This window comes from Rhipicephalus microplus, chromosome 2 (assembly GCF_043290135.1).
Source record: "Rhipicephalus microplus isolate Deutch F79 chromosome 2, USDA_Rmic, whole genome shotgun sequence".
Taxonomy (NCBI): domain Eukaryota; kingdom Metazoa; phylum Arthropoda; class Arachnida; order Ixodida; family Ixodidae; genus Rhipicephalus; species Rhipicephalus microplus.
The window spans coordinates 222,036,247-222,061,982 of record NC_134701.1 but is presented as its reverse complement, the minus strand read 5'-3'; the positions used below and the strand labels follow the sequence as shown (position 1 = coordinate 222,061,982).

Sequence of the window (25,736 nt, the reverse complement as noted above, 5' to 3'; positions counted from 1 at the left end):
TTTACTCTGCAACTGGAACCAAACCTAAGAAAAAAAAGTGGGGCGAGTGAAGGAGAATTTCGTCGAATTGAATTGAAAGTGGCGTTGAGAAAGTAGAGAAAACATAGGAAAAAAAGCCGAGAGCTGACAATAGAAAAGTCATAGACACGTGCCTCAAATCACCAGTGTTCCTTGAATCGAGGATGAGGGTAAACGATGAGGAAAAAAGAATGCTTCCGATAAAGGCCAAATCTTGTGGCCGGCCCGTCGCTGGTTGGTTTCAGATTATTGGCAGTGTTGGAAGTGCTGAAGTAGTGAGGGAGAGATGCCGAAAGTGTGGGTTGAAAAAAGGGTCGGAGGAAGGGTGGTGTTCGGTTAGCTTGGCAGGAACGGGTCGTTTCCCTGGCGGGAACCGATATTTCTTCCCGCGTTTGTCTCAGCAAGGTGAAGAGCATGGGGGGTGGGAGAACGGAGGTAATGTAGCGAGTCCCGAAATTCCGAGATTTGTCCGCGAATGTTGTTCCACGGCGCTTGTTGCGAAAGTGAGAGGAAATGAGATATCGTGTACGGAACCAAAGACTAGCCAAACAAAAGAAAAGTGTACTTGAAAATATGAGCGAGATTGTCATTGTGAACGTTGTTGGCTGCTACCAAAATCCACTTTTGGGTCCGTGGGCTAGTTGCGATATCCCTACTGTGGTCGAAAAACAAGCGGTTAGAAAACGCTTTCTTGTAATAAATGTGCACCTTGTGCGAGATATCCTGGACCTCGCTCTCAAAGTGCAGTTGTAAAAAAAGAAGAAGAAAAACGTTCCCATCGCCAACTACGTCTTTTGAAACCGAGAGCACTAAATGAGTCGTGATCCACTCTCGACACGCTCTTTTAAGTTGTACGTGATCTGCTTTTGTGCCGACGTCGATTAATAACTACCTGTTCTGGCCATCGAGTGTGCTCTGTAGCGATTTCTGAGTAATAACGATTGTTGAGGTGTTCCAAATGTCCTCGACATTTGTCTTTGTTGATGTGGAATTGATGACGCAATAACTAAGCCTGTCAATAACGCAGCTGAAGTAAAGCGTTTTTCTCGATTTTGAAATGAAACCTTTTAAAAAGTTTGAATTTGGCAATTGATCTTTGCGGAAATTAAAGAAGAAAGCAAAATGAATTTAGTCTATGACTGTGATGGTATAGTTGGTGGAGAGAACATCTCACCCAAGATAAGAAGCGTTTTTTTTTGTGCTCAGAGCTTTATTCTTGTAAATCGCACAATTTTTACAAAAAGGAAGTCTTCAGACGAATGTCGCACATTTAAAGGCAGAAGTACTAAAAAATTGGCAGATCCCACGTAAACCCCCGCCGCGGTGGTCTAGAGGCTAAGGTACTCGGCTGCTGACCCGCAGGTCGCGGGCTCGAATCCCGGCTGCAGCGGCTGCATTTCCGATGGAAGCGGAAATGTTGTAGGCCCGTGTGCTCAGACTTAAGTGCACAATAAAGAACGCCAGGTGGTCGAAATTTCTGGAGCCCTCCACTACGGCGTCTCTCATAATCATATGGTAGTTTTGGGACGTTAAACCCCACATATCTATCATAAATCCCACGTACAGTGGGTCTCAATGATATGCGACCCACGAATAAGGAAGGTTGATACGGCACTTAGGAATCTGCACTACGTTACGTCAATATGGTTGATTGGGCGAGTTGGTGATACATGATTGCTTGAAATAAGAGCGCACTACTTAGACGCGGACAGAAAGACAGGGGGAAGCGCTTACTACAAACTGAAAGTTTATTTGGAAAGCTATCAAATATATACTTACAGATGAAACAGTGTCGCCGCACATATGATAAGACCAAATCATAGACCAAAATAACAATACAACTAAAATATTTATGCATGTCAGCCCTACCTTACCAACGTTTACTGTGCTTTAGGGAGATTACTTAACTCCTATGGCATCTTCGACTGTGCGAAAACGCTAGCTCCTTATCACATAGAGCTATTGATGGTTTGCTGACACAATGCAAGTGTTAACGTGCTATGCATGCTGCTTCAATGATAAGCCTTGTGCGCTCATCTTTGTGTTAGTTAAGTACGACTGTGTTGTCAAACTGAACTTCACAGCCATATCTTGTGACACGCTGGGCCAGAAAAGCATCGTTGCCGCTGTGAACATTCAATGCATGCTCACGCATTCTGTCGTTGAGGCATATTCTAGTTGGCCAAATATAACGGGAACCACACAAAAGTACGATCATGTAAACAACGTTGCTAATGCAATTGACAAAATGGTTCCTGTGCTTCATTTTGTACAGCTGTTTTTTGTGTCTAGCGGCACATATCAGCCTAGACAGCTGGGAAAGCTTGCAGAAGAAACTACACTCACTTCCATGCGTTGCTCCACCTTTTCAGGCGGTGGGTAACCTGATGCATGTAAGGGACAACAGCTATTTTTCTTCATCTTTTTCGTGGTTGTTGTCTCGTCCACGTCTAACAGTGTGCTCTTATTTCAAACAAACAACGTTACAAAACTGACTTAAATTATGCCGTAAGTCACTTCCATGCCGTGATTATCATGTTGGCACCTGGAATTTGTGTTCGCCATTCATTTACGTCACTTAATACCAAATTTGGTATATAGGAATATAGCGAAACGGCCGTGAGCCCGCAATGAGCGTATAATGTAGTCATGTTTTACATGACACGCATATCATGATTCTCATGTTTAAACGTCTAATTTACTTTTGTAGTGTATTAACGTCACGTGATACAAAATTTAGTATATCTGAGCTAACAAAACGGCCGCGAGCATGCCATGAGCGTAGCGTGTATTCATGCTTTACATGACATGCATATCATAAATATAATGTTTGGACGCGTCATTTACATTTGTTGTCTATTTACGACGTAGTACAAAATTTGGTATACGAGATGCTAGCAAAACGGACGCCAGCGCATCATGAGTGTATACCATGTAGTCATTTTTTACATGACACTCATGTCATGATTATTATGTTTAGACGTGTAATTTAGTTTCGTCGCCCATTCACGTGACGTATTGCCAAATTTGGTATACGTGACGCCATAGAACGCATCATAAGCATCATAAGCATGGTATGTGGTCAAGTTCTTACATGACAAGGATCTCATGGTTATTATGTTTACTTTTTCTTCGTTCAGCGAACTGGGAGCGCAGAGAAAAACACAAAGGACGAAGCGAAGGAACCACACAACACGAGCTGTGTGGTTCCTTCGCTTCGTCCTTTGTGTTTTTCTCTGCGCTCCCAGTTCGCTGAACGAAGAAAATGAATTACCAACTGGCCCACATTTTGATCCTTTTGCAAGGTTATTATGTTTACACTAGCCATATACTTTCGTTATCCATTCACGTTTCATAATACCAAGTTTTGTATATTTAAAGCTAGTGAACCGACCACGAGCGCACCATGAGCGTGGCGTGTTTATTTATTTATACTTATTTATTTTATACTTATACCAACAGCGCCCTCTGGGGGCATTGTTGTTGGCGGGTTTACAAATTCAAAGTACATTTAAATCAGTGGGGAAGTTGAATTGCACGGCACTCAAAAAATAAAAACAAATCAAAAATACCTAAATCACAGCATACAATATCATTGTGTGACCACATACTCCTTTAAAAGGGAAGGAAACGCTGTGGAAGGGGTGGTCACAATGTTTTTTGGAAGACTTTTCCATTCGTGAATAGTTTTAGGAAAAAAAAGTATTTGCATACGTTGATGTTCGGCACATATATTCACACACTGTCAAAGGATGGTCCCGTCGTGATGAGATGTATGTTGGTGGTCTGATGGATTTGTTTTTATCGATCCCAGTTTTGTCATTTATTAGGTTGTACAAAAGACATAACCTGATATATTTACGCCTTGAGGAGAGTAACGGCCAACCAAGTGAACTAACAATTTCGCTAGACCTTCTGGTGAAGTCGTAATCGCCCGCCACAAACCGGGCGGCACGTTTCTGAATGCGCTCCAATGCATCGATATTTAACTTTGTGGCCGGGTCTCAGGGAGTCCAAGCATATTCTAAAATCGGGCGTGAATTTGACACGTAAAGAACTTGTTTAAGAACAGAGGGGGCGGTTCTGAAATTGCGGCGTAGGAAGTTCATCACGCGACTGGATTTAACTGATACCATGCGAACATGATCATTCCACGATAGTGTGCTGTTGATGACAACGCCAAGGTACTTGTATTCATTTACCATAGATAATGGTATCCTTTCCATGAAGTAACTTGTGATAAAAGGCTGCTTTTTCTTGGTAAACCTAACGACACAGTACTTTGACACGTTAAGCTGCATTTTCCACGTACTGCACCATGCTATTACTGAGTCAAGGTCTTTCTGCAGTTGTTCAGAATCTTGAGTGCACTTAATTTCACAATATATGCAGCAGTCATCTGCGTACAACCTCACTTGATTGTCCACGCATTCAGCAAGATGATTGATATAAATCAAAAAGAGAAGTGGCCCCAGGGCGGAGCCTTGTGGCACTCCTGAAATGACGTCTACATGTGATGACGACGCGCTATCGATGATGGTGCATTGTTTCCTGCATGAGAGATAAGCTTGTAGCCATGCCAGTGTGTTAGCAGATATATTGAGACACGATAATTTCAGTAAAAGGAGCGAGTGTGTAACAGTGTCAAAAGCCCTGCTAAAGTCTAAAGATATGCAATCAATTTGGCTACCGGAATTTAACGTTGCGGCGATGACATGTGTAAATTCTACGAGTTGCGTATCGCAGGAAAACCCTTTCCAGAAACCGTGCTGTGTTGGACAAAAAAAAATTGTTAGTCTGAAGATGCTTTGCCAAGTTCGAGTATATAATATGCTCAAGTGTCTTACAGGACACACAGGTTAACGAAATGGGCCGATAGTGGCAAGTACTTGACTTGTCACCATTCTTGAAAATAGGAAATACATTTGCTCATTTCCAGTCATCAGGTAATGCACCCTGCAATACAGAATTTCTGAATACAGCTGTAAAAAATGGGCTAATTGAAAGGGCACAGTTCTTTAAAATGAAGTTTGAGATTTGATCTGGCCCTGATGCCGAGTTTGCACTAAGGTTTTTTAAAAGAGATGCAACACCTTGTTCTGAAATTTCAAACTCCGTCATTTCCGATAACGCTACAGTGTTGCACATTGTAGTTTGAACCGCTGATGAAACCGAAAACACAGACTTAAAGTACCGGTTAAAGCGTTCAGCTTTACTTGTACTGTCCGACAAGTATTTAGTACCATCGTTTATATCAGGAATACCACCTTTGTCTTTATTTTAACGTATTTCCAGACGAGTTTTGGTTTAGTTTTCACCTTAATACTCAGATCACTCAAGTATGCTCTCTCTACTTTCCGAAGATCTTTGGTTATCTTCTTACCAAGTAGTTTCATCTGTTTGTATATTTCAAGGTCTGACGTTTTAAAATATTTGCGATAGAGATGATCTCTTCTGTTTATGAGCACTCGGAGTTCCTTGTCATGACTGACATAACATGCATGTCATGATTTCCACTTTGTCTGCCACTTGTGTTCGCCATTCAGTCATATTATACCATACCAGTTTCGCAATATGTCATGTGACCTACACCACCGAAAGTGCAGCAAGGCCCAGAAATGTAAATCCTAACATTCATTGGCCTTATATCATGATTTTCATGTTATGATTTGTCACTTATGCTCGTTATACACTCATGTTATAGCATAGCAATTTTGGTATAAACACATTATGTATAGGCCCAGGAGAGTTAAAATTCATAGGCGGATAGATAGATAGATAGATAGATAGATAGATAGATAGATAGATAGATAGATAGATAGATAGATAGATAGATGCCAAATTCGCCGAAGTTTGCTAATAAATGCTTTGCATTTAAAAACACGCATGACAACAAAAGATTTATGATGAAACTAATAATGTCCAGCGTAATAGTGATGGTGCGGCCAATCTAAGTACTAGTTGTTAGCGTGGCAAAAGTTTCAACTTGAATGTATTGCATAGGGTAAGATTGGTACTCTGGTCACACCGGCTGGCATGTGCTTCTGATCCATGAAATTGCAATCCTGAACCATTTTGGACGTTCGTTCCGAGCTGGCAGCAGTATGCGCTTAAAATTTGCGTCCTGATGCATCGGTAGCGAATCATGAGGTTCACATGAACGGTGTTTGCAAGGTTCTTTTCCAGTACGTTGTGTTTTAGGTATAACATGTATGTCTGTATGAGAGGAGCCTTAGATTGTACCACAAATCAAGATGCTTTCTAGAATCACAACATTTCCGTTTGCTGTAATATTTGGTACAGATGACATCACAATATAAGGTTTTATTTTGATCTGGCTGCTGCTAACTAGAATGATGGATACTGTAAACATAACGAGAATACAACACATGATCAGGCTCATGTTTCGCGTGCACTCGATTCGCTTGCCCTTTCCGAACATTTTTGTTTTGTGTTGGGGTTGTTGTTATGATCACTTACGATGCTGGAAGGGCCACTTCGTAACGTGGTCGGCAGAGTTGCCAAGGAAAGTGCTAGACACGAGGGTATAATAGGCGACTAATCAGGCAGGCGCACTTCATAAACATCGCCACCAATAACTTTTGCCGCCATAAACAGGTGTGGCTGCACCACAAATAATTTTGACGAAGGAGGTGTTCTCAAATTGGGTCAGTTCTGCACTGTGAAGGCATACAGACAGGTGTAGGAATCATGGCAAGAATGGATGCGAAACGGCGCTGAGTAGTTTTACCACTTCTGAATCATTTTCGCATGTGACAATCGGCCCTTGCCAATAAGTCAGAATTGAGCATAAAAAAGCGTCACTACAAGACAGAAAGGGGACTGCTATGTTGTGTTGTTGATGGGCCATGATAAATACGGGACCAGCCCAGTCGAGAGCAGAAATGGAACTGTTCATTCTCCAGATACAGATTCGAAAGCGCCACGTAGCTGGCGCAAGTTGTACGTCTTTCGTTCGACGATGACGCATAGATGGCAGCACATGAGATATAGTTGGGATACTGCGTAGAAATATAACAGTGACAACATCACATCTTCGGAATACGGAATGCTGGAAGGCATTTGTAGGCGTCTGTAGCGAGAAGTCCAGCTCGCGCAGTCAGAAAATGGGCATATTTTACAAGTTGAACCTCTTCTTAAAAATTAGCGATGAAAGTTGACTATAGTTGACAGTTACCAAATATATCATCCTAACAAAACCTACCATTACCTCGCTCTTGAGCCAAAAGAAACTTGCTGTGCGAAGGAATACTGACCTTAAAGCGGTCTTAGCAGGGTTTGCTATCGGGTTAGTTGACACATTGTTAAAGTAGAATTGATGGCGCAAAGGCTCAGACAGGGAAACTCGGGATGCGGGCAAGCGCACACTTGTCTCTGACTTTCAATCTTTCGAGAGGTTTGCTTCACAACCCTCCAGAATGCTTGTAAAAAACTAAGATATCATGACCTCTAGCGAGACCACTTAATTAAATTCTATAAACCAGAAAGCTATACTCATAAGGATAAGTGGTCACGGAAGCGATGCTGATAAAACGATCTCAAACTTTCTGTATTGAAGAGTGAAGATCTTCACTACGGCGTGAAGAGCTCTCCATTACGGCGTCCTCCTTAATGATATTGGTGTTTTAGCATGTAAAAAGCCGTAAGTTATTATTATTATTATTATTATTAATATTATTATTATTATTATTATTATTATTATTATTATTATTATTATTATTATTAATATTATTGGTACGTGAGGTTAAAGCCAGCTGGTTCAGGATGAAGAGATACACATGGTACGGACTGGTGGATTAGACAAACAGAAGGAAAATGAAGCGAAACTCAGGCACTGGCCCCATGTTCGTGTTGGAAATATGGCGTTCTTTTCTGTTGTGTTTACGTGTGCTATTCTCTCCGTAACAATATTATTAGGAGTAGCAATAGTAGTAGTAGTTGTAGTAGACAGACATGTGTGATTTAACGTCCCAAAAGCAATATATCATTGTGAGAGAAGCCATAGTGGAGGGCTACAGAAATTTCGACCACCTGGAGTTCTTTAACATGCACCCAAATCTCAGTACACGGGCCTACGAAAGTCGTAGTTGTTGTAGTACATCAAAGGTTGTGAACCAGTTTAGTGATTACTTAGTAATCGCTTTGGTTAAGAGTTTCAATGGCCGCCGATCGTACTTGATAGCAGCAAGAAATTCTCGTAATGCCTTTAGATAAGTAACAGCCAATAATACATTATGCAGAATTATGCAATGACGTAAAGCGTGGAAACATAATCACGAAGAAAGAAAACAGGCATCTTTTCGTTCTGCGCCATTACTGTCCAAAACAGCCGCCAGTTAAAATAAATAAAGACAGAGAAACACTGATATGACTTCAACAAAAAGGTATTCCACAATCTGCTCATTTGTCATTCCTGATTGTTGATTATTCTTGCTTCTTTGAATGACGTAAACGAGCCTTTTTTCGTGCTTTTACACTGACTCATGGCGTCACGCTTTTAACATATGCAATAGAGAACAGCCATGAGGGCTTTGCATAGCGCATGCATTCTACTGCACCCGCCATGTGGTTTGTGAAACTTTAATGGATAATACGGCAGACTCTACTGGTTCGCAACGCACAACCTTCTTTGGAAATCAAATTGTAAGAAATATAAAACTTATCTCTAAATATTATGCATACTTTCTATATTGACACCTTCGTTTTCATATAGGTGTTCTCATCAGGGTCCAATATGACTTTTTACTATTCGCATCCAAATGGCCGCGATGAATGTATAAGCTAGAAAGCTTACGCGCTTTCATAAAAAAAGAACAGGAAAAAAAAACCACAGGGGCTGGCACTTCATATAGAACCTTTATCTGCAGTGCGCTCTTGAGGGCTTTGCGCCATATTTGCGCAGCACTTGAACGCCAGAAAAACGGAAGCAAGAAAACGTAAGAAAAGAGTGACAGTATATACCTCAGAATAGAAGAATACTAAATGGACCACAAGCACGTGTTCACGTTTTTCTTGTTTTTTTTCTTGCTTCGCTCTTTCCGACATGGCGCATAACCTCCACGCCGCGCATGAGGGAGGAAGAACAAATACTCGCACCTCACTCAGGCATGGGCAAGCTAAAGGCGCGTGTATAGAATACAATGACTGATCTAAGCCGGTCCATACTCGAGTATCTTCCTCGACGTGGCACGATTCATGCATAATGGATGCAGCAGCCAGTAGCCTTTTTTTGCATTCTTTATGTTTTTTTCTTGTTGCCCTCCTGGAGGCTTGAAGACTTCCGCCAAAGTAGCTTAAGAATCTCCCTGCAAGACCCTTCCCCACATCCCCTCAACCCTTCCCTGAACTCTTAGTTTTCTTGCGCCACGCTTCTTCCCTTCGTTCCACCGAATTCAATACCGTTTGTTCATTTGCACCTACTTTTGCCGGGTCTTTAGCTCTTAGTCGAAAGGCTCTCATCTCAATGTGACCGGCGAGCTGAATTCGATGCCGCTGCCGGTACTTACATATTCTGACGACCGCGGAGGATCGCGCGCGGAGCCTAGGTGTTTACACGAGTATATGCGCTTTGTATGAGAGAACGACCAGGACGTGGGTGGATTGCCAGACCACCGCGCTCGCTGTACGGCCGCGTGGCCACAGGCGATTCGCACGCCGAGTATGAAGCTTGAGTACGTGGCAGATTGGACCATGTAGTCGGGCCTCGAGCCATTGCACGTACCTTCACCTCAACGCCAATGGTGTTCTGTGCGCAAGAAATGAAAAGTCCATGTGGAATTCGCTTAGACTAATATTCGGTAGTTACGCTAACTACAGTTCTTCGGTACGTCTCTCCAGTTGCAGCATGCAAAAGAAAATCGAATAGAAAACTGGGCGAAAAAAAAGAGCAAATTGTGTAATACAAAACACGCAATTACGGAATATAAAACACCGCGCTCTGCGTACCAGCAATTGTGTCGTGTTCATGTGTTCCTTTGTCCTTCATTTCATGTTGTAGTTTGCTTTTATTAGTTACAAATCAAGACGAGCTTGCCCAGTTCACAGTCCCATTTCACACACTCAAAAATGTTGATTTTTAGATGCCGCTACGTTGAGTACTGCAATCTCGTGGTTGAAAGACTTAGCCAAGTGGCACTTCATGGTATACAATCACTATTTATTACCACGCTAAGTGCAAAGCTTCTACTGGCGCTTGATGTTATCACATACGAGGCCAGCGGAATGGGAAGTGTATGATATCACATTCGGTATTAAAATCGAGAGATAACACAGGCGTTACGTCTCCTCTGACTCAGCAGTAACTTCACAGAGTTTCGTTCGTAAAGGAAGGAAGAAATGACAAGAGAGAAAGCAGGGAGGAAACCTTTCAGGTGACACCACCTTGCCCCACCTTCATGTGGTAGCCTCTCCTTTTTTTCCACTCGTTTTGCTTCTCCAAGAAGCACAAGAGCTTCAAGGAAGAAGCTATTCAAGTCAATGAACCCGAAAAAGATGGAGTGTCTTAAAAATCTGGGCTGAAGTTAACAAAAAACACATTTATCCTTTACATCGCCTGGTAAGTCTGTTTTCTTTCAATTAACGTGGAAACTTGTCCAAACAAAGAATGCTGACGTACTCATACTCCAACGCTAAACTTTACTGCTGAGTTTACTCAGCACTCTGAGTAAATATGCCGGAGCCAAGAAGGCAACTCCTTTTAATCCGACTAGCTTGTTCAGTTTGCCACTTTGGGCACTGAAAACTTATTGAGTGACAGGCAAAAATAATTTGGAGAGTACCACGTTCTTGGGCTAATAACTTTAAGACGTTGCTAAGGCAGCGCGCAGCATGGCTCATGTTTATAGCTGTAATAAAGCTGCTGCGATGCGTTGATGTGCGCGAAACAAGTGTGTCAACGGGCTTACATATACTCCAGCCTCCCCCCCCCCAAAAAAAAAAAAAGAAACGTCTTCAGAGAGCGCTTCCTTTTACCCTAAATTGAGACCGGGAGGATGAGCTCTATTAAGTTCAACAGGCTTTACCAAAAGCAAAAGGCGCAGAAAGGAATAAGCTGATACATGAAGTAATATTATTCTAGTGTGCGTGGCTAAAATGCCATAGGAAGGTTGTTGTGCTTGTGATGCCGTGTACGTGTCCTGGCAGTTCAGCCTCCAATGTGGTCATTTCATTTCTCTACGGGAGGATCCACGCCTGTCATTTGGGAAAAAGCATAAAAATACTCTAGGATCGATTTAGTGGGGCCAAGATTGTTAATAAATAAAAGTATATGATATGAACGTCCTGCTTTTCTGGCGTACAGAAACAGCTGCATTTGATAGCCGACCTCAATTACCCTCTACAATGTGTTCCTATCTGCAATTCACTATTGCTTTCGTTATTTTGATAGAACACTGTGGTATCTCTCTAAAGCAAAGAGACCACAAGGAATGGTAATTACTAATTCGAACGTCTCAAAACCATCCCTTGATTATGGGAGACACTGTAGCGAAGGGCTCCAGAAATTTCGACCACGCACAGTTACTTAACATGCGCCTAAATCTAAGTATATGGTCCTCGAGCATTTTAACCTCAATTGAAAATGCGAACACCATGGTTCGTATTCGATCTCGCGACATGCGAGGCAGCAGTCGAGCACCATTGTTCCTATATATTCCAACTGAAGAAACAGGGTGGTAATCATGGTTTTCTTCGACATATATTATGCGCTTTATTACATTAATCGTATGAAGTGTGTCATGCACATCAGCGTGAAATATAGACCACAATGCTTTCCTCTGGAACTTGTCTTTAGGAGATAGTCTACACTAGCTTTTTTTTTTTGTAAGTTTCAGCAACATCCCGAACTGCAGAGTTCTTTTTTATGCTCTTTCTTCATTTTTAAATCAACCTAAAGACAATATCCCCATGTAATGAGTAAGCAAAAAAAAAAACCCACGTCGGGTGAAACGAACATTGAAAAGCAACAATGACATGTTTTATATTAATGAACCACACACCGACAACTCTAATGCTATAAGTTTCTCTGTCAGTAGAGAATTACTAGCTGAGGTAATCTAGGTTCAAGTTTCATTTTCTTAATCTCGCACCTAAATTTCCGAGTGGGACGAAGGAAATTTAAAATTTATTTCGCGTACTTTTGGGACAATAGCCCAATGAAGTTTCCGGAACTTTGTATGCTAGGTCTAGGGAACCCACAAAACACAATGAATATTATTTTTATTGTGTAGAAGGTATGTTGGACCCAGTATACAACTCCAATATTTGCTACATCACGGTGTTTGGTGAGAGGATATCACAGTAACGTCTACACCTGTATTGCAGCGAAAGCTGTTATGAAATCAGAACACAGGTTGCGTGTGGCGCCATAGTTGTCCGCCGCCGTCACCACCGCTGGTGTCCGTAATCAATATCACAAGAAATAAGAAAAAAATAAGAAAAATAAAGAAAAACACCAAGCACACTATGGGTTTTGAAACGGGGTTTACTGCGTGCCAGTACAGTATTCTACTACTACGGCGACGCTTGAAACGTATTTCAAAACTGTCCTGAGGCAGGCTTGATGTCGGGAAAAGAATCACGCTAATACGAGTAATAAAACGTTTTAGAACACCAAATGTACAACTTGGCGTCACACAATGCAAATTGCGTAAATAGTGGGCCGTCCAATGATCTAACCCATTACAAAAGTTTGTTCTTGTTCACATATTAAGTATGGCGCATACCCACTTCAGGCATTATTCTTCATCGTCGTCAGCCACTGCATAAACATATCTCACAATATTTTTCGGAGGTGTGTAGCGGATACCAGGCTTTTCTGAACAATTATGAAGGACAGCATAGGGAATGCAAGCCTACTACACGAAAATTGTGATTATTTATGGCGTAGAGGGTACCCAGCAAGTGTGCTTGTAGCAGCTGCTCAAGGAGTGTTAAGAACAAGCTCTGAAAGGTGGCTTTTGAACTTTCACTGTGACAGCGCTGCATGTTCTACGCAGGCCTGGTGTTTTGTTCTCATTTTACGCGTTTTCTCACTTCCCAAACGTCATGTAGTGGTAAAAGTAGTAATTTCAGGAATGTGAAATTGCATTTCAGTGATACGCGAAAAATAATTTTACATTTAGTGTCGTTTGAACTAGAATGCACTAGCGATCCTTTTTCAAGGACACCTTTCACTCGGGTACAAAATTTATAGCTCGGTAGGTGATGATTGCAAGTCTAGCCTACATCATTGACACCCACTGGCGCTTACACCTCAGCGCCTCGCAGTAGTTTCACGTCAACTGTCATCCTTGTTAAACTTTATACCTGCGTGTAACTTGTATATTTATATGTGACGAACCTGTGTCATTTTTATGCATGCTTGTTATGTCCAAGGGCAGCATTTGAATGAACTAAACGGTCAGATGCATAGCATAGTGTTAAAGTACTGAAAAGGGACGAGTGAGAGAAATCAGCTATATAGCGTTTCAGGTTAGCCTGTGCACGTACACAGCCTCGGAAATCGTTGACAACAAAGTCTCGCAAGCAGGTCGAACCCTAAGGGAGTGAAATATTCGGGAGATACGGAAATAAAAAAAAAGAGACAAGTTGACGGAACGTGACGCGCAACAAGGGAAAGTTCCGAGACTTTTACACTCTCAGTGCCTCTTTTGTCCCTGACTGTCTCAGCCATTTACTGGGTAGAGATAAAGAAATAGTGCGAAAACACAATCAGCAAGAAGTACTTTGCACCAAAAAGAAAATAAAAGAGAGAAAAGAAGAAATGCCCTCAAGCCACATTTTATCGATGCGTTGTATTTGTCGCATCTGATGTCGGCTTGCTGAGTCGACTCCAACATTTTCTCGGAACGCTTCCTTCTTTGAAAGCCTCTGAAGGAAATGCGATAAACTGATGCCGCTGGAAACTTGCAGCTGAATGCGAGAATGTTTCCTATTTTTTTATTGGATACCTGAGAACTGGTCCTTTCTTCGGGAAGGGGAAACTATTGACGTCTACAAGTGAATCGAACCTTATCAGGGAGCCATCATTCTCTTCTTTTTTTCTTTCGTTCTCAGTGTAAAGCCGTATGTTGTACCGCAACGTTTCGTTGCTTATTTCCGATAAGTTAATCGTGTTAGATTATCGAGCAACTGCTAAGTATTTATGGCGATTACGTCATTTATTTTAGCGCTCCTCAAGTACTCAGTAAGTATAAGCAGACTGTACATATGAACCAAAAACCACGATTCATGGTACCAACGTTTTACTGAAATTCGAATCTTCAGCTTTGTAGACTTGAACTGACTTATTTTCTTCCATCTTGCTCACGATAGATGCCTTAGCGTGACATCATATAATGCATTCGTACTGTAGATGCCCTTGTCCATCGACCAAGAGATTTTTGCAGATTGTGCAAATACGCAAGTAAAGCACATGCTCTCATTAATATTGATATTGAATTTCGATACACAAATACAAAAAGGAGTGAGAGTGAAATGGCGAATAAACAATCTGACGAATGCTACCTTAAGATCGGCTATTTTTCCCAATCGTTGAGATGGAAGGTATATATTGACAAGCCGGAGAAAAGACGATCAGCCTATATAATAATAATAATAATAATAATAATAATAATAATAATAATAATAATAATAATAATAATAATAATAATAATAATAATAATAATAATAATAATAATAATAATAATAATAATAATAATAATAATAATAATAATAATAATAATGTAATAATAACTTTTACAAAAATGGACATCATTTCTTAAAGCGAAAAATAATGTGACGCCACAGAACATATCACAAGTACAGAATGAAATATATATTACCAGTACAGCTACACAGTCTAGCTCTTTTTTTCCCCTTTTCGTTAGATTAAAATATGCGCCTAAATTTGTTTTTCTCCCACTATGCAGTGACCATGACAGCCTTACCTGTTTCGCTCAAGCCATATTAAAGGCGAAACACCTTAGTGACGAGCCATGTATGGTGTCAGATGTCACGGCTACATGATATGAGGCAACATTCGGGTAACATATGGTATAGTTGAAACGTAAATGAGACACCAAAATGGTTTAACAAAAGAATAATATCAATTAAAATATTAATAATGCACTATGAAACAATTAAAAGCACGAAACCTTCATACTAGTCGGTGACCTAAACGCAGACATTATGAAGAAGCTTTGTCGTAAGTTTGAGAAGTTACTTAGTCACTCAATTTGTATTATTTGAGACAATGCTAGGGTAACATATGTGAGACAAACGAAAAGGTTTAACAATACACTATATTGTCAATCGTAATCGTGACTGAACAGTATAAAACAGCGAGTTCTCTACCACGAATCTCAATTTATATGTGGGTTTTGAGGTCCCAAAACCACTGTAAGAATATGAGAGACGTCGTAGTAGAGAGCTCCGGAAATTTCAACAACCTAAGGTTCTTTAACCTGCACCGAAATCTTAGCACACGGGGCTACAGTATTTTCACCTCCATCGACAATGCAGCTGCTGTAGCCGGGATTCGATCCTGCGACCTGCCCTACCACAAATATGCAGGCCACTCAAAACAAAATGGGGCTTAAAAAATAACATAGTTGAAAGGATGTACTAACTTGATATTTATATCAATAGTAAGTAATGGCTAAGTGGATCAGTGGGCCTGTGGACCCAGTGGAGGCGCGGACGGGGCAGTGGAGCGTAAAACAAAAAGAAGAAGAATTGCTGAGTGATGCCCCACTTGTTTCAGCGGAGCAAATCGCTGTGCCAACTGTTGAGCGAAGTTGAAGTTACTGTCAATAGAGCATAGTAGAGGTTTGCTTGAAAAACGCTCGCACTCGTCCGTTGCTCACGCTTCGTTGAGGAGACTTAATGAGCGGGTCAGAGGCTCGCTCCGTTAAAATACTTGCTGCATCAAAGTGCAGCGCATGCGCAGTTGCCATCTCCGCTCATTCGCTGGGCCCGTTGGCCTGCTAAGCTGATTAGCTATTACTCTCTGAGAAACGCAATGTATATCGCCGATGATGCAACCGGAAATATCATTTTTGGCGTAACATAAAGTTGTAGTCAACTAGAGAGCTCTTTCTTTCTTTCCTTCTTTCTTTCTTTCTTTCTTTCTTTCTTTCTTTCTTTCTTTCTTTCTTCAAAAGTCAGTGGAACTGACGGAGAAGAAAAAAGTACAGCGAAAATGCAAGTTGCATCAATGCCGCTTCGGATGTGAACAAATGAAGCGTTCTACGTGAAATGTTATCCTTGTGGATAACTATGATCCCAGTTAAAAGCATTCAACGCATGACAGCATAATTTTTGCATATACTATCCGAGTGGGCGGCAATGTGCGCTTGAGGAGTATAAGTAACTAAATCAAAAAGAATGATGCGTTCGAGCGAGCTACAGAACTTACGTAATGTGATGCGGAGGAGGACTTGGAGTTCTAAATCACTGTATCATGAAAAACAGTAAGAAGAATGAATGAATCGATAGATATAGGACAAAAAATTGTAGTGCGATGCTCAAGCACTTTTTATTTACTGGAGACAGGAGCTTCGAGAAGATCAATAAAAGATAAAAAACAGCGATCAATAAATAACAGCGTGACTTAGCTTGAAACGGGAGGCGGTAAAGTGGAGTCGATATTTCAAGCCATCTCGGTGTCACCTTGAAAGCAAATAGAAAGCAAAAATATTGGGAAGCTTAACAGCACAGTTGTTCTCGGACGAAGCGGAATAAAAGAGTGTATATGGACTGCCACGACGTGCAGGAAGCCATGCGCACTCTGTCTCCAGCTTCTTTACTCTGTCTTTTCATTTGTTGTTCTAGTCTTCGCTCTCCGCTTTTAAGTTGCGATTCGACGAGTGATGGGAAAAGGAAAACAGAAAAAGGAGAGGGTTCTTTCAAAGCAAGAACAACGGAGCTGTCTCAGTAGCCTAACGCGAAGGACATTTCTATTGTCTAACAGGCGTCCTTTTTATTTTGTCCCAAATGGCGACAAGTGCCCAAGCCGTGCTTACAAACAGACAAGCGACAGTTGGTATCAACGGCACGGACTTCGGCAGCACAACGATGTGAAAGCCTGGCTGTCACCGTTTTGTGGAGTGGAGGGAGTGTACAGCGCTTAACAGCAACAACAGATCATCAACAACAACAAATGAATGAAGAAATAGAAAGGGAAACAAATCAGAAAAAAAACGATCTGAAACGACATGAACGGGCATGCTTTAGGTGCTGCTAAGAGCATAGTGCACTTTTTTACCGCCACAATAGGCATCAAGAAGGACTGAAAAAGACGAAGTCTAAAGAAGACGGGTAAACGAGCGCGTAGCTTGCGAGTCAAAGCGGAGCTAAAACGGCGCGGGTCGCGGAAACGGCGGAGGTCATCACATCGATTAGCAGCGGAAACGCACTGCAAGCCAAGAGCAGCAGTGCTTCGTCCCGCGCCTGTCCGTCGTGTCCGGACGGCCGAGCCGGGGTCCCGATCATGCTCTCCGGCACTCTTCTTCCGAGGGCCGTAATCTTCACGCTTGTATCTCCTCGAGTTGTCGAAGCACTCGTCGCTCCTCCCGACAGCTTGACACGGGTGGCTAAGCATCGCACCTCCCTTCTTTTCTGCCCCTTCTTTGCCGCGCCGGTCTCAGTGCGCGTGATGTAGAATGGCAGACTCTAGACTGTCGGAAAAGTATGTATGGAAGGCAGATATATGTAAGGGAACCGGGGACCATAGGTCGAAACTCTTTTTTACGGTGACGCTCTTGCAAAGGAACTCCTCGCGGAAGTGAGCTGGAGCACGCTGAATCTCGGACTGTGGCGTATCCAACGGTAGTGCGATGAACGCGTGTCCTATCGGAGTATCCTTCTACACCATCGCGGCGACTTCGGGGTCTTTAATGGAATGACCAGACAGTGTGCGTCCCGAACAGCATAAGACTAAAATAAAAGCAAATGAAGAGATTTGTGTGTAGTCTATATGTCGCATGCTGACACTCCCGAAGACTCGAGTAGCGGCAGCGCCAACCAGTGCCACCCTGACTCGATAAAGACGCACAAGACGCGAGCTTCCAAGTGAAGTAGACTCCCCTCTATATCCCTGACACCGGAAGCCCCGATGAGCACAGTTGTTGCTCCAAGCGATAGTGTTTGCCAAACCAACAACGAAACTAGTATAGATTCTTTCCATCAGCACGCAAGTGTATCATGGTGTATTTTCTTTCTGTTCATTCATTTTCATTTTTTGTTTCTTTATCCATGACGACGGCTGCTCACTGAAACCTATCCTCTTCTTGTCGTCTCGCGAACGAAAGAAGACGTTCCCGGTTGACCCGCACTTTGTCCTCCCGCCGAGCTGGCTTTTATTATTTTTATTTTGCTTGGGTGCACGTAGTTTTTGACTCGGGCTTCTATTCCATGTTTGGTTTAACGGTGGGACAGTCTGGGAGAATGATGCGGTGCGTGTTGAAGTGTGCACCGGAAGACTGTAGTCCCGCTTGGTTCGTTCCTGGCGTTGATACGCTGAGTGAAAAAAGGAAGTAATTGTGCGTGTGTGTGTGGAGGGGGGGTAGGCAATAAGGAGTGAGATAGAAATAACAATGTCAAAAACCTACTTAGCTCTCCGTAGCTTTTGCATTGTGGGTATATAGAAATTGTCGTGCAACAGTGTGAAGTGTTCGACAGCAGCTATTTTGCCGGCGCCTGATACGTAAAATTGTTATAGTTGTACCTGGAATACGTTCACCCCTCAAGAAACATTCACCAGTATGGACGTCAGTTATAGCCTTTGTATATAGGTACGCAAGAACTATATTACGTAACATTCAAGTTGCAAACTTTATGATTTTACGCTCATATTCGACAAAACATGCTTGCGCTAGTAGAGTCCGCAGCTTAATTTTTCAGCATGTTGGAATCCTACATGTATCGTAGCTACGAGTGGCAGTAGCCACTTAGGATGAAAGAAAATAGTGAATCTGGTACTTGATGCTTGAAACCCGTAGTAACCAAAAATCAGAGAAAAAAAAAGAAACTTGGAATGTTTTTTATTCGTTTATTTATAGCTATGGCCTTCTTCCAGCCGACTTGATGCCTCAGGTTGGCATGTGAGAGTTTATTGATCAGCTGCCATATCACGCATAAATCCTGTGACACGTGAAACACGCTGGCTAAATGAGTGTTGCACACTCGCCACCTTGGCTACGACTGGCACTAACACTCCCAAGGATTAAACATGCAAAAATTTCCAAGTGAACAATTGGGTGCACGCTGTTGCATCTCGAATAGGTAGAGTATCACAGGCGTAATTCGAAGGCTGTCGGTGTACGGGCCTCACCCTGCGAAATTTTTTTCCTCCACATTAATTCACTTCAATTTGTCGCAATGCTACACTACAATTATAAACAGATAATGTTCGCTATGTTTTCAGTGGTTTATTTACCAGCAGTACTGTTTAATGCAGAGATTAACTGCTACAGAGCATAACGCAGCTCCTATAATGTATGTGCTACAGAAGTTGGGCAAGCCCCACTATACCCACGTCCACTTCAATAATAATAAAAAACTGTTATTAACAAGCCCATTGTGCGCTGAACAGTGGTAATTGTGGCAAAACTCTTATGGAGCAAAATCAAGCCATCAAATAGCAATATATTGCCAAAAGCTTGAGCAGGACTTTGATTTGAACGAGTTGGTAGAATCTTAGCTGACAAAAACAGCTAGAATGTGTACTTTGATTCTATTTCCTCGTCCTTCTCTCACCTCCTGCCTCTTACCTTTCTTGTATCCTTCCCTAATTCTCCAATGTAGGGTAGCCAACCAGAAATTTTTCTGGTTAACCTCCCGGCCTTCTCTTCTTGTCTGCTTCCTATGTCGTCGTCATTTTTCCGCTTTTTTGTTCTCAGCCAGTAGCTTCACTGTTTAACCAGTCTTCATGACGTTAAATAAGTGAAGCGTCTTCAATTATTTGTCTCGTGGTTTAATTTGATGTGCCTAACCACCTCTTCCTGTTTCCATTTTCCTTTTCAGCTGTAGCCGATTCCGTGCGCACATCGGAGCAGGAAGGACCTCGCTTCCACGAGGAACCCCCCTTGCTGGTCGAGTTCACAAATGCCAAAGAGGCAGTGGTGCCCTGTCAGGCGGTAGGCCGGCCGAGCCCCATCGTGCGTTGGATCAAACTGCCGGACGGTGTGGCTGCCGCCGAGGTTCCCGGCTTGCGATACGTGCGTCCCGACGGATCGCTCGTGTTTCCCAAGTTTGCGCCCAAGGACTTTCGGCAGGACGTTCACGCGACGCTGTACCGGTGCGTGGCCACCAACAGCGTCGGCTCCGTCGCCAGCCGGGACGTCAAAGTCCGGGCCGGTGAGTACGCACCACTTGACGATAAGGACTTAGCTCGGATTGTTTTTCGTGAGGCCGTTATGTGTTGATGTGTTGTGTATTATGTGTCGATGTCCGCTCTTGTTGGTTGTGCTCAAACAGATGCGCACAAACAGTCGCGATGCTTGTGCGCAACTTCGCTAATATTTTTGGTCTTTTCGTAAAATTTGATGCATCCGTAGATACCGCCGGTCCATCTAAAATCACGGCTGCCTTTTTATAAAATTCGGTTACGTACATATACTCGGTGGTGTTTCATGAACTGGAAGCGCGATATGATTATCACCCACTTCACAGTAGAAGGCCTCGGAATTGTAGACCATCTGGGGCTCGATAACGTGGATTTCAATCTAATTACATGGGACACTCCTCTTTCATCTAAATGCGGTCGCAGTGACCGGGATTTCATTTAGAGACCTTCTGGTCAGCAGTCAAGCAACGTGACCGCTAGACCACCGTGGTGACGTGGTCACATACAGTGACAGTACTGAAAGCTTTACAAAAAGATTGCCAGTCATGCGTGGGATACGCAGCACGGCTACAGCGTAAGCTAGAGTCACGAACTATGATTAGCTCATCGTACACTCTTCGAGGTCACTTACTGTAAAATAAGCAACACCGAATGTAATTTTTCAAGAGGAACACGTTTATTTTAATAGTTCTGGTCTCGCTTTGTACATGCGTATCCGAAGAACGTGCACTCGGACTGAATGAAGATGTTGTTTCTTATAAACACAAAGTTTAAACAAAAAGAGAGAGACCATGAAAAACAAGTATCAAGCACTTGGGCACAATCGACCCAGGGGGCCCGAATACAGTGCTAGGCCGAGATGGCTAGACAGCGGCGCTCACACACTACGTTTGCGTGCCAGCTATGGTCCTGTCGGCAACCAAAAGTAGCGCACTGCTGTGCAAGGCCTCACGACAATGTGCTTTCCCTAAATGCACTCAAGCTTGTAAGGCTTTATTCCTTGCTGTATATATAGCATTTTTTTAGAACACCGGAAGAAGCTGTCTCTGCGGTACAATAGCTCATTCTCACGCAAAGCGCCCGGTATTGATCTCGGCAGTATACGGGGTATTTTCTGATCATTCCTGGCAATAGCGGTAACGGATCTTCCGGTGAACTCATAACAGCTTTGGGCGAACTCATAATGGCTAATACAAAAACTAAACCTAAATGGAGCTGGAATATTGTGATAATAAAGTATGAACAAATTTTAGTGGTTCATTCACCAAAAAAAGGGCACTGGCTTCGATGAATAACGAGACGTAGACAAGAACTGATTCTGGAAATTTCATACGCCGTACTCCTCCGTACGCATGCTTTTCGATAAGTAAACAGAAAATCAACCTACATATCTGAGTTGGTGAAAGCGAGAAAAGTGGGTCACAAAATCAACTGAATATAGAAGTCTAGTCACGCAAATGGAAGAAGGACAGGGCCCCAAATGATGAACGGAGTAAGTTGTCAGCGACACACGCACAGCCATGCACAAAGCGATACGTACGTACCAAAAGCCAGGCACGTAGCCGGGGAGGCGGGGGAGAGGGATACCGCACACGTAGCCTAAAGAAAGTAGGGGAGGAGGATTCATTTGCTCAAAGCTTTCATTATTCGAAAAAAACACCTATCTTTATTACTCATTTTCAGCAAGACACACCATAGTCAGGGAAGAGCAGCCGGACCCGAGCCCTGTCCACTAGCGCTGGCTTCGGGCCGGCCAGATGTCATATAAGACAAATAATATGTATATATATGGTGATGTGATGCTAAGAATTTGTCTCTGCACAATTTGTCTTGGCACAAAATGATGCATTGCTTCTTGTATACTTTTATAAAATTGTACTTGCGCGGAGATCTTGCCACGGTTAATATATTTCAGGAGACTTAAGTTTTTGGCTTTATAAATTTTTCCTATTTTCTCTAAGGTGATTCAAACACTGACTAGTTGCTACATTCGATTGAGCTTTAAAGTATACTAACATGCAAGGTGCAGGCTTCACAAGTAGCAGTAGGCTTCCCCAATAAGCTTCCTAAGCAAAAGGAAATATAAAGTTGGAGAGTAAGCGAGCAAATATTGCGTGCGCACTTTGTATATAAAAGAAGCAATAATGCGACTAAAGCTAAACCAGCATGCATCAAAACCTGATCGACCAAGAAAGTACCTGTCAGAGAAAGCTATCTCGGAACAGGAACGAATTTATATATGTAAGAAGAAATGATGGTGCTATGGGAAGCTGCGCGGACAAGAAAGGCGCCAAGGATATACAGTCGAACAAGCAAAAACCTCGAACAGGCTCAGCGGAGCCAGAACAGCCCAAGCTTCTACAAGACCCTGACCACGCTGTCAACTCCAGCGATGGTGGTCGGCAATCGGATTACATCACAGGGGACATACCGCGCGCGCAGCGTTCCTGTACTACGAGCAAGAAAACATATACGAACCATGAAAGAATGGCCCCCAACTGATATTGCCCAAAGATTCTTTTACTTCCAAGACACGTTGTAGAGACCACTGTGTCTTGTTTTCTTTATGCATTCTTTGTCGGCTGTATTGCTTCGCGGAAGAAGAAATGGTGTTGTGTGGTCGTCATCGGCCATTGGGCGCCTGTAGCAAGCAGGAAAATAAAGCACAACTTGTTTCGAAACGTACTATAGAGGAATCGTAACGTGAAACAAGTTTGCGGCGGTGTTTCCATGCGGCCGTGGGAATGTGCGTCTCAGCGACTCGCAAACACTATGGAAACACAATCACTGTGTGCTTTTATAAAGTGAAACGTCACACACACACACACACACACACACACACACACACACACACACACACACACACACACACACACACACACACACACACACACACACATATATATATATATATATATATATATATATATATATATATATATGGGTGTGTGTGTGTGTGTGTGTGTGTGTGTGTGTCGCTACTACGGCGTTCATTATTCCTTCAGTTCAAGTATCACGATCACTGAACACAGAGCAAGTTAGCACGGCATTGCCTACGTCTTGTGAAGTGTGGTATTAGACCTATTTGGACGCTGCTAGAATGAGCGTTCCCACTATAGGGCACTAAACATCAAAACGTGACGTTCCTCAATATTTTGTACTAGCTGTGCACCACAGACTAACTACTATTGCAAAGATATCACTGGGCCCAGGACGTGCCTTCATGTAGTGGTATACTCTTTATTGGAGTAAGATCGACAAGAACTCACGCACCATCGATTCCACGAGCGTAGAAGCTTTCAGCACAATAACGAAAAACCATGTTCCTATAAGTTCCCGTGAGCTTAGTGTTTCGTACTTTCCCGTAATTAACAGGTTTTTTCTCGGAGGCTGCAGAATGCAGAATTATATTAGTCAAAAGCTTCTTGTCATCCATTTAGATTTCCCGCCCGCAGAAGCAAATGCTACTAGAACTAAGTTTTTTTTTCCCCCTGAAACAAGCAAAAATGGCAAAAATAAACACATGCTCATGTTAAACGCTCTACAGCGCTCTTGCTTTTGATGGTTGTAAAGTATCCTGAAACTTCGCAGTTACTTCTTGGTTTGATATCTGTGCGTTTGCTAACAGCTGCAGATATGATCTATACCGAGGATAGTGACAAAAGTTGACCGGGAATATCTCTGATAACAACAATTTTTGATCCTATTCCGCTAAACAAGATCACGGCAGACAAGCTCGGCTCAGTCATGAGTTAGATAGGTTGCCAGCACACCACCGTCCCCCTTCCCCCATTCGAATGCCCCTCACTTGTAGGCTTATATGGGCAAAGGCCCAATACTATTGTCTGGATATTACTCAGAACCTAATGATGCGCTCCAAAAGAGAAGATACTTTTTATCTAAAAGCAAATGTATCACGAAAGAGTAACCTCGCACATAGATGCGAGTGAAGCAAGACAACTTCATACGTCTCCTGCAATCGCTTAGATTGCCTTGGATCGGCTTCGTGCACTCGCAGAATAGCACGGTCGCCTGTGCCAGACGTGAACTACTGAGAAGACTTCATGCATGTGCCGCGGCCATTCAAGCTCTGAAAAGAGCTTGACGAAAAAAGATTGCTTCCACTCCGCTACGCTCTTTTATTTGCGAAATCAGCGAACTCGCCACTACAGCACGCTACGCGGAACGTTTTCAAAGATTCTCAATTCCTGCTCGCCTCTTCACTTTGTTCCTTCCTCTCACGTTGGGGAGGAACATGGCAAGACGTCCTTCGCAAAAGAAAACCTTTCACTTTCAGAGCGGGCAATGCACAATAACCTGCGCTGGCTGATTCTTTTTGTTTATTTTCTGGCAGTGGTAGTGGGAAAGACTGTTCAATACATATATTGCAAATGTACATAGCTGTAGACTTAAAGGAAGTGATAGTATAGAACTCTGATCCCGTTGTATATTCAGTAAACTAGTCTACGAGATCGATGATGCAGTTTTGAAAGTCTTGTCAAAAGGCACTTATTTGCAATAGTTAGGGTGTCATTGTGTTTCTGCTAATGTAGCAAGCTGCCCACTAAGCAGCCTATAGATAGTATTATGTGTACCCGCTCAACTTCAATGTTTTGCACAGCGAAACTTCTTATGAGGTCACAAGGACCATTTCTAGCGCCGTAGTGGTTCGTTGTCGCTTCCACCAGTGTATATAACCACTATCATGCAAAATAATAGAGAAAAAAAACGAATTAAAGAGAGTTATCCAATATGAAGGGGGGTTTGAACGTGGGCCCCCTCCGTAGCAGCCCAGCATGCTACTACAGAGCCACGCCGTTGCTCGAAGTTCCTTCACTACTATATCGTATGCAGACGTTATGTTGGGAAGGAACCACGTTAACATGTAATCAAGCGGGATAGAAGAGTTATATAACAACCAGGCGTGACACACTAGAAGTTTTGTAACCAGGTGCTAAAATACCATTTCTGTAACGAGTGGTTCATCAAATTCTTCCAACCCTTCACAAAGGGCTCATCTGTAATTTTTCGCCGTCATGCATCGACGCATCAACTATATACAAACAGTGTATTCCACATATGCAGCTGGTACCTCAGTTCTTTATAGAATGATGAATGATGACGTAGCGGGTGATTTATAAGTTGACAAAAATTATAATCTATGGCCGGTACCTTGCAAGCGCACTTGTATTAGTTTCCCCAAAACTAGTTTATAAAGGGTTTTAGAAATGCTCCTCTTCGAACTTTTGTTTATGACTGTGCTGCGCTTTCCCCGAAGTTCTATTTTTTATTCTCTCTGAGGGTGAAAAAGAAGATCTTTTATTATGTAAATACAGCGAAAAAAATTAAATGTGCACGTGCTACTTTACTG

General features: G+C 42.6%; 1 protein-coding gene across 5 annotated transcripts in view; it reads left to right on the top strand.

Moving 5' to 3' along the window:
- LOC119169563 (cell adhesion molecule Dscam1-like) overlaps positions 1-25,736 on the top strand; it is a 491,221-nt gene that overhangs the window by 134,844 nt on the left and 330,641 nt on the right. For all 5 annotated transcript variants that reach the window (XR_012886621.1, XM_075876196.1, XM_075876190.1 and 2 more), the window contains exon 2: positions 20,044-20,376. Coding sequence is in view for 4 of the 5 variants with exons in the window: in XM_075876196.1 (XP_075732311.1) it covers positions 20,044-20,376 (333 nt within the window). In the remaining variant the exon portion in view is untranslated. The remainder of the gene's footprint in view (positions 1-20,043; positions 20,377-25,736) is intronic.